At 32.7% G+C, this 10,125-nt stretch overlaps 1 protein-coding gene across 1 annotated transcript; it reads right to left on the bottom strand.

Annotated features, from left to right (window-relative positions):
- Window positions 1-2,774: 2,774 nt before the first annotated feature.
- LOC139510314 (growth arrest and DNA damage-inducible protein GADD45 alpha-like) lies at window positions 2,775-8,443 on the bottom strand. The gene is made up of 6 exons (XM_071296826.1): window positions 8,180-8,443; window positions 7,226-7,330; window positions 5,741-5,864; window positions 4,802-4,894; window positions 4,427-4,577; window positions 2,775-4,176 (listed from the first exon to the last, which is right to left on the bottom strand). The coding sequence occupies exons 1-5, from the start codon at window positions 8,221-8,223 to the stop codon at window positions 4,470-4,472; spliced, it is 474 nt and encodes a 157-aa protein (XP_071152927.1). The 5' UTR covers window positions 8,224-8,443; the 3' UTR covers window positions 2,775-4,176; window positions 4,427-4,469.
- Window positions 8,444-10,125: the final 1,682 nt, after the last annotated feature.

Below are 10,125 nucleotides of genomic sequence, written 5' to 3'. Positions count from 1 at the left end.
CGTGTAAGAAATGAATAATTTGGTACTACGAACAACAACTTATTTGTGAAGTTTATTCTCCATATGTTTAATGATCTTTAATTTGCACTAAAAGTCTCTAGAAGAACACTATAGTCCAGCACCGTAAAACTGGCACACAATATATAAATTTTTCAAGTTTAGATATTTTTGGGTGATTTTTTCATAACTACAGAAGGTTGATTATTCCAACTGATGACCATGTTTGTAACATTACAGGAAGCGGAAGTTAGACATAATTATGTTTGAGTAACAATTATGCCATTAAGGTGTAACACCACTAATTCGGGCCCGGTCAGAGAGCACATACTGGCCATACCAGAAAGTAGTACATATTTAACACAAAAAAGTTCCTACGCATGAGTGTAACTTTTAAAATATGTAGGATATTTAGGTATTTCTGGCATCAAATGAAAGCCGAAGGACTGGTGATCATTGTAGAACACTTTTGGACTTTTAATTTTTAATGATTAAAAAAAACTGCACCAAATTTTAAAAAGAGGGTACATTTTGTCTGTTTGTCAGATCTGAAGTACCTGTTTTGGTACATCCAAAGTTCCGGGAACCAGTTCTTTCTTATATGCCATTAAAGGCATGTTGATTTTTTCAGTACAAGACACCATAAAGTGTTGCTTTGACAATGATTGCCACTTTATTTAAACTTAAAATAAAAGAGGTGTGCCTACGTGAAATGGAGGAATTTAACATAGAAAGCAATGGGACCCTGAATTATATTAGTGGTGTACTTCCTTAAAAACATCATGATTAAGCTAGGAGATGATCAAATCATACATTTGTACATACAGAACTGAAGACTGTTTTCATTATCCGCACATAATTTTTAACGAAAAGAATTATTTGTTAACAAAATAAGTGTTTGACGAATAGAACTTTCTGAAATATAAAATGTTTGAGTTATCTCGCTTTCCATAGGGAAGGTTTCTTTTGGATGTTGTAATGTTACATCACTATCTAGGTTTATGGTGAAGGTTGACTCTTATTTAAAAAAAACCGTTTAAACCCGCTTCATTTATATGTACAAGTTTGTCCTAAGTCATGAACGGGTTGTTCAGTGGTTATCGTTTGGTAAAAACTACCTAAACAACGCTATTTCAACAATGACGTAACATTTTGTTTTCGTATGTACTACCATAGATGTAATTAGTAGTACGAACAATGAGAATACCCATAGTACTTTAGATTCTGAGACAGCGAATTGCAATTGGTCATACTTTTGATGGACTGCAATAGGTGGTGGAAAATACTCACAATAAGGTCATTGTGATGTAATGAGAGATGAGACTTTAATAAAACATTGAATTGAAATGAATTGTTATCAAACACCGATAATTAGGAAATATTGAAGATGACTTTTTTGCCATATTGAACGATTTTATAATATTTTAAACACGGTTGTAAATTTGTTTTAGTTATTAAGCAGCGCGACATCGAAATTCGTAGTCCAAAATGAGGCCCGAAATAAGGCTTCATTTGAAAAGTTTAAAAACTACATATCTAGCTGGTGTGGTAATTTGATCTGAAGTGTCTTTAAATACTAAACTCTGACTGAATTTTATTCCTGCTATTTATGTCTTGACCGGTCATGTCTTGCTATATTCTTTCAACAGTGCTTTCTGCTTTATATTGTGAATTTTAAACATGCTAGATCCGCATTTGATTGTTTTCACTATTTATTTATGTGCTTAATATGTGACATTTTAAAGCGGCGAGTTTGACCCATTTTCTGTTTAATTTTAATCTGTTGGTTATACTTGCAGGCATTATTTCATGTTTATATGTTTGCTTTTCTTATTTAATAAATATTATATTTATGGTAATATTGATATGCCTATTTGTACTTGCATTTAATGAATCTTGATGTATTGTCTAGATGTTATATTCGTTTGTAAGAGCTTTCTAAAGTTAATGTTATTTGTTATTTGTACATATGTGCATTTTTTTGTATAGCGATCAAATTGTACATTCGTATGCAGCTATACACTCTGCGTGAGTTTATGACATACACTTTTGAAATTGTAGTGTTTCCTACTAGTACTACTTCTAGTAACCGATATTTTGTAACGAGTTTATTTTCTAATTTAAGGTTGAAATGTTGATCTTGTAAAACAGCAGAATTTCAAGTTCAAAGTACTTATTTATTGAAAGTAAAAATCAATCACTTACTAAATTTAAATAGCTCCAATAGCATTTTCCTCATGAATTGATTGATGCTGAACAATGCATCAAAGAAAGAATTCCATTACTTCCATTTTTGCCAAAGACGTTTAACTTTGAATTTTAAGTTGTTTTTCCACATGTCAGAAATGAAAGCACATATTTTTTTTCTTCATAATTTAAAAAGGTTAAATAAATAATAAATGAAAATTTCTGCTTTATAGAGTTTAATAGTTCTTGTGTAGTTAAAATCATGTACCGTGTATAATACTAAAGAATTAGATGTCATTTTATAAGATATGTGTATTCGTGTAAGGGCAGAAAATGTATGTCAAACTATAAATAACTGGGAAATGTATCCATGGAACACAGATGTTGTCCCGCTAGAATACAATGTTATAAAAGGACATAACTCAATTAACCTTAACCCTAACCATTAAGTTAGAAAACGGTTACCGTAACCAATTTTGGGACCATACGGACAAGGGTAAATCTTAATGCCCCATCTGCTATCAAACATCTGCACCAGGAATGCACGATACGTCCGTACTGAACTTATTGAAATTGATGCAAGAATAAAATGAAATATATATTAGGAATTTAATCAGAAGTAAGTACAACGAAACTTGAAAAAGGATATCCTCGAGTATATAAATATTTATACTGGATCATGTCTGTTAAATATATTAGTCTGGAGCAACAAACAAACCAACCAACAGAAAATCTTAATTTAGCATAATAGATCACGTGAAATAAATGAAGAATGTAAGTATTGGACACCTATGCTCCCGCTTGTAAGTAAGTGAAAGACAATTCTGCAATTTTTCAATAAACAAAGGGACATGCTTAAAGAACTGCGGCAGTAATGCCATATCAGTATTTGTTGTTTCTTTATAACGATAAGAAATAATTAATGTTAGAACCAGCTTACTCAATAATAGAAAGATGTCTTGTTTTTGGCCACTATTTTTTAAACGATTAAAGGCCACAACCCACAAAATCAATTACAACCTGTATGTGGTACGGAACCTTGTGGTACAATTTCATAGAGATGCGTTGACTATTACTTGAAAGTATTTGTTCAGAAAACAGAAACACATCGTTCCTCCCCTCTTTGTTGTCTCTTATTCTTGCACGGTTTGTGCAATAACCTCCAAAGTCAATCAAAACCTGCCCTTTGTGGTATGGAGCCTTGTGGTACAATTTCAAAGAGATCCATACACTTAAACACTAAACACACATAATTGTCTAGAAACCAGAAAAATGCATTTTTTGCCCCTTGTTTACCACTAATTCATAAACAGTTGGGACAATAACCCCCATAATCAAACCAAATCTCGCTTTTGTGCTATTGAACATTGTGGTATAATTTCATAGAGATCCATTCATTTATACCAAAGTTATTGTCCAACCATATGACTTCGGACTACAACGACGACATGATAGCAATATGCAATTGCAAATTTTAAGCGGCCGGTCGAATAGAAAGGTGTCACATATATGACAGGAAATCGTTACCCTGGAAGGTACATGAGTTAAACCGGTATTTAGTCTAAATTTCAATTTCTGTGTCATCTTTCAATCATTTCACAAGTATTTTTTTCGTCAATAACCAAGTTCAAATACATTCGTGATTTCCCGATGTTACTTTTCCGTCTCAAATAACTACCAAAATATGTATTCATAAGTCGTCTGAAAGTATCTTTCTTAACCATTTGAGAAAGCATTTCCATTTTTTAAAGATTTTATTTGTATCAATCTGAACTCTTCTCTTTCAACACTAAAGTCTTTACTGTCAGTAAGCTGTCTTGTGATTGGTTTATCGTGGTGGTTATGGTTATCGTGGCCCCATCACTATTTCTCAAAAAGTGTCGATACTCGACTGGTATGGACGGAATTAATGTTGAACTGATTTGACAATCATAATTTAACTATCGTGATTTGACAATCATTTCACAGCAGTTATACACTGTTTATCTTTACCTGAAAGGATACAATATATTTCAATAACATTTATACATCTATATATGATTAAAACAAAATTTGGAATTATCGATTTTATATTAACAATCAAGTTCCAGTAAGTCTCCTGTTCAAAATTCCATTTAATTCTTCAATTATTTTTTTTATTGGAGTGAAATAGCGTCGACAAAAGCACACGTTTTAGAATAATTTCATGTAATAAACGACAATTAAAATAAATTCTTTCAGACAAGAAATGAAACATACATACCTGGAACCAGGCTGATGAAAATAACATTAGGAATCATGGATTTTCATACTGGTAGATCTATGACAGGTGGTGCGAACATGTCGTCTGCTAATAAAGATTTGTCACAGAATTCTCCAATCATGTCATCCAAGTTGTTCTGGAATTTTGGGTGCTGCAAAAATAAAATTATATATGAACACCAATAAAATTTTAAAGTGCATTTTAGGTGAATCACCAGCATCAATCCATAAATTCAACCAATTTTTTTATTTTACATTATTAATATATAAATCCTGATACAAGTCTGATATAGGTTAACAGAAGTTGTTATAAAAGCTTAAATTCATGATAAAAATTAAAAATAATAAATAATTATGTAAAGAGGAATTCACCTACCTGGACAAGAACACAGCTGTAATCCACTTTAGAATTCCTGAATTCACCAGCAGGGAGTTCCAACACCTCTCCAATTTTGTCTAAATTAGACACCTAGAAATACAATAAACACAAGCTTATAAAACAGTGATCTGAAAATAGACGATTTTGTACAGGTGTGGTGCTTATATGGACATTGTCCTCAATTTAGTTCTAAAAATATTAAATAATTTCTCTGCTAAATTGATATAGATAAAAGAAGATGTGGTATGATTGCCAATGAGACAACTCTCAACTAGATACCTAATGATAGAGAAATTTTAAAACAACTATAGGTATTAACAGTCTGCTATTCCACTTTGAGAGAAAATACATAAATGGATCTTTTTTTGATAAAATAAAATAGTCATTAACATTTTTTTTTATCAGAATAGAGTTTTGAATGTACAAATCCTTCTTTTGATTGATATGTTAATTGTTAAAAACTAATTTGAAAATTCAGGTGAATATTTTGAAAATACAACTAAAAGGACGAATCGTCAAATATCAGACAATTATTTGATTGATTTTAATTTGAAAATAAAGAGTTCCATACTATGCATTAAAATACTGATATTGAAGTGTACACCATTGGTACTTTTATTTGTTTGGAAAGTTTCCCTTTCTTAATACTCATAGTCTTTGTTGAGCATTGGTAAAGGCATTAAATGTTTTTAAAGATGGCATAATGCAGGCGCGGATCCAGCCATTTTAAAAAGAGGGGTTCCCAACCCAGAGTAAGGGAGGGGTTCCAACCCCCGGACCCCCCTGGATCCGCCACTGTAATGTGGCTGGTCAGAAGTATTTACATAAGAAAGGGATGACAAACGGATGTGATGGTGTATGCCCAAATAGTATCTACCAAATATGCCCATGCAAGACTAGAACTTAGAGCCCTTGACAACAGACATATCTCCTCACCTTTAAGAAATGAATGTCCTGTTCCAGACAGTATGCTTCTATCAATGTATGCTGTATGTGAATTGATACGTCCTCGGAAGGATGTGCATCCATGATAAGACATAACATCACCATCTCCGGACTTCTGGAAAAATAAATAAAACTGTTTTAAAACATATTACTGGAGTTATAGTAATCTTTCTTTTTTACACTGTTGTCATGACTGAAGGGAAACATTTTCTTATCTATTTATGCACCTCAGTCCTTCACATCAAAACCTTGATGTTTCTCTCTTTGAAGATTTATTATTTATTGCTGTACGTAAATTATATATTGATCTTGTTCTTCACATGTTTCCTAGATTTTCTAACCCACAAATACACAAAAGGCACTTGTCTAAGGTATATAGGTCAACACACTATGAGACAAGTGGCTGTGAAATATCACTATTTAGATATGTTAGCTCCTGCAGTTTATTAAACGTGAACGTACAATTTTAGATAAATCAGCTAGCCTATCAAAATTCAAAATCCAAACGATGTCAGTTCTAAAAGAATGTTCTACTCAAATCAATATTTTAATTTCAAACCAGCCCTACATGTAATATAATTATTATTAAACATAAACATACATACATACAACCAAGCGGAATAACACGATGTTTTCATTATAATATAAACAACCCCAGCTGTGTCTATGTACATGTATATGTGAAATCATCTGACCAATATACAATAACAAATGGGAACGTAACAAGTATCTAATATACATTAATTGCGTGTTGTTTGCTGAGCGTCCAGTGGCAAGTATTTCATGTAACTTAATTAGGAAGAGGTCAATTCAAACAACACACATGGACTAACCATATATCTTTAAGCTATATATATCCTTTTCGATTCATTGCATTAATATGTCATATCGTGTAAAGGCACCTAGGATTGGGGTTTCCTGAACTCTAAACATACAGCAAGGATCACCGAAGTGAAAGTAACTCACTATGTTGGAAGTAGCCCCTTGTCAGACCTTAATAAAGTACTAGTCTTAAAGCAATGATTGAGGAGATCAATTTTACTTTATGTCTTTATGTCATGTTCAGAATCACAAACATGTGCGTTTAACACTAACAAATATAGTTCAATATACAATTCATTCACAAACAATCAAGCTACAAAATGCGTTTTTCGTTCTATCACGATTGTGTAGGCAAATTGGCCGCAATCCACATACGACTTAGCGGTTTTATTAGTCACAATCTTCAATGAATTAATCAGCATGTAAACAGTCAGCAGATGACCAGTATGACAAATTATCATTCAGTGACTAAAAGCTCAATATGCATGACAAAATGTTTTTTCTTCTGCATTTTCTATACAATTCTTTTCCATGATTCGCTCCACTCGTCTACAATTTTCAGGGTGTAATATGCCAAGTAACAACCACCCAGGGAACCCCCGTCATTACAGTACTGTTCATAAAAAAAATAATACCAAGTTATATTCAACTTACATTTGTAGAATCTTGACTGATGAATAAATCCCAGATGTAATTCTGTTCTCAGTCATGGCCCTAATTAAAGTTTCTTTGATAGCTTCTCCAATATTCATGGATTTCCTATAAAACCAGAAATATTACAATATAAGACGATTGCTTTACTACTAAGCAATATATTTTGTAAATCCTGAAAATATGTCATCACGACTGTTTTATATATTTAATTTTTTCGCAATTTTGAATAAAATGATGGCGTAGATATTAATCAATAGTATCGAGTTATTCAAAGAAAATAATTTCACTAGTGCGTAGGACATTGAGCCATGATGTGTATTTGACGTCATCGATCAAGGTTTAAATATTCAAATATGGATATAAATATTCATGTAAATTTCCGATTTATAAACATTTAATATGATGTGCATTTGTAAATGCAGCACAGGCAATAAAAAAAGGAAAGGAAATCAATTTAACTATAAACATATATTGATCATTAAACGTGCAAATATAACATTTCGTCTAGCCGTCTGGAGATGTAAATATTACTTGTTACCTATAGGCATGCCTACACAACGTGACCTGGCGGGGTCAGCAAAAACGTGGCTACATGAACAAAGACGTCAGTAAATTTATATACAAAGAATTAAATTTTCGTTTATAATACAAAATAATACAAATCCGTCCAAGATGATGCCTAGATGCATGGCTTAAATGCAACGTATGTTATGACAAGTTGACAGATCATCCCCCCCTTTTTATTTGCACATGTATGGTCCCATGTATGCAATAAGTACAATTTTACAGGCTTTTTTTGAAAATATTAATTGTAACTGATTCATACAAGGGCTTTATATCATGGAACATTAATTGCATAACAAACATGAATTTTGCGCTTTAACAATGTGATTGCGCAATTTTAAACACGCAGGATTTACTGCCAAAAATATATAAATACAGAAAAAAACTTACGCTTTGCAATCTCCAGTCATATTTTTCGCTTCAGGCAATGTCATAATGAAGAAAAGACGCAAAAATCCAAGGTTTCTGTTGTTTAGATCCGTTGGGGAAAAACAAAGTGTAAAAATGTGTATTGAATCTTTGTTTGTTGCTCTTTGTTCCGTATTGGGCGGAGTTAAAGGTAGTTCCCGTTGAAATCCCACGCTTTGATTGGCTAGCTATTTATAGTACTGCTTCCGTGGTTACAAACCGACAGCAGATGTTTCTCGCTGGTAACTGTTTTTTTTAAAAAGTAAATCAATACTTAAAGCATCATAGTTATCAAGACTTCAAATTCTGCTTTGTTCGAAAATGATTTATCTCAACACGAAAAAGAAAATTAATGTAGATCATTTACTTATAAAAATTATCGATATAATTATTTCAAAAGGTAATACTGTACGCATATTTATTTAGACTAATCAAATTTTAAATAAAGCTATTGTATGCTTGCTGCAGTGGCGGATCCAGCCATTTTAAAAGGGGGGGGGGGGGGGTTCCCAACCAAGAGTAAAGGGGGGGGGTTCCAACTATATGCTCCCATTCAAATGCATTGATCGGCCAAAAAAGGGGGGTTCAAACCCCCGGAACACCCCCCCCCCCTGGATCTGCCACTGTGCTGCAATTTAAATTTAATGGAAAACCAACGTTTCTAATGTACATGGAAGTATACAATTACAGGGTTGATACTAGTAATTGTCTGCAGGTCTTTTACAAATATATAATCACTGACTGTAATCTTCAAAATGTTGATGGTTTTCTGTAACTAGAGAAGACTTTATGTAACGCTTTCCAATCCTTTCCCCAGAGTTCCTATCACTATTTGGTTTTTGGTTGTTCTTTTTTGTTGTTGGGGGGGAGGGGGGGGGGGGTGTTACCGTGATAAGATGAATTTCATGCACAGTGATAACAAAGCTCAGATTTTTGCTGAGAATGTTTTTGATTTTTGCAGACTTACATAAGCTTGTCATATTTAAATAAGTGGGTCTTTTTCAAACAACGTTCTTGATCACGTCTTATCTTGGGCATTAAACGTTAATATTCCTTTCATCCTTTCAAAAACTGCAATAATTTAACAGCTAGTGTCTGTTGTACTGTTTATGACATAATTCCATTTTGTATAACATTCTAATCAAATTTACTTTTGAAAATTGTGACTTGCATGGGGAGAGTTGTCTTATACCACATCTTCTTTTATATCTAATCAGACTTTCCCCGATACGAGATTGCGAGAAAATGACTTTTATATAAACCAAACAGAACTGAGGTGATCTCCCTTTTCACACTATGCACCATTTAGACTAAGACAATTAATAGTGAACAGTTTGAGTTTTGCACAAAAACGAAATAAGGCCGAAACCCACGTTCAGATATTATACATTAATTTGATAAGTTTATTAGATTTAGTAGATAGATGATGTATTTATTAAATCCAACATGCATATTTGTGCAATTAATAGATGTATAAGTTAAAAACAAGTATTATTCGTCATATATTTCCCGGTATGTGCATCTCAGACAAACTTCCTCCTCCTATTTGCAACCTGTTTATAAGAAATTTTTATGAGGTTAGTTATACACAAAACCAAATTAGAATTGGAATAAGTTTAACATTTTGTTTCTAATAGAACTACCCCTCATTTTCTATCTAATAGAACTACCCCTCATATGGTTTAATAGAACTACCCCTCATATGGTTTAATAGAACTACCCCTCATATGGTTTAATAGAACTACCCCTCATATGGTTTAATAGAACTACCCCTCATATGGTCTAACAGAACTACCCCTCATATGGTTTAATAGAACTACCCCTCATATGGTTTAATAGAACTACCCCTCATATGGTTTAATAGAACTACCCCTCATATGGTTTAATAGAACTACCCCTCATATGGTTTTGCAACATGGCGATTGATT

This window comes from Mytilus edulis, chromosome 1, assembly GCF_963676685.1.
Source record: "Mytilus edulis chromosome 1, xbMytEdul2.2, whole genome shotgun sequence".
NCBI classification, from domain to species: Eukaryota; Metazoa; Mollusca; class Bivalvia; order Mytilida; family Mytilidae; genus Mytilus; species Mytilus edulis.
This window is presented reverse-complemented; position numbering and strand designations above follow the sequence as displayed.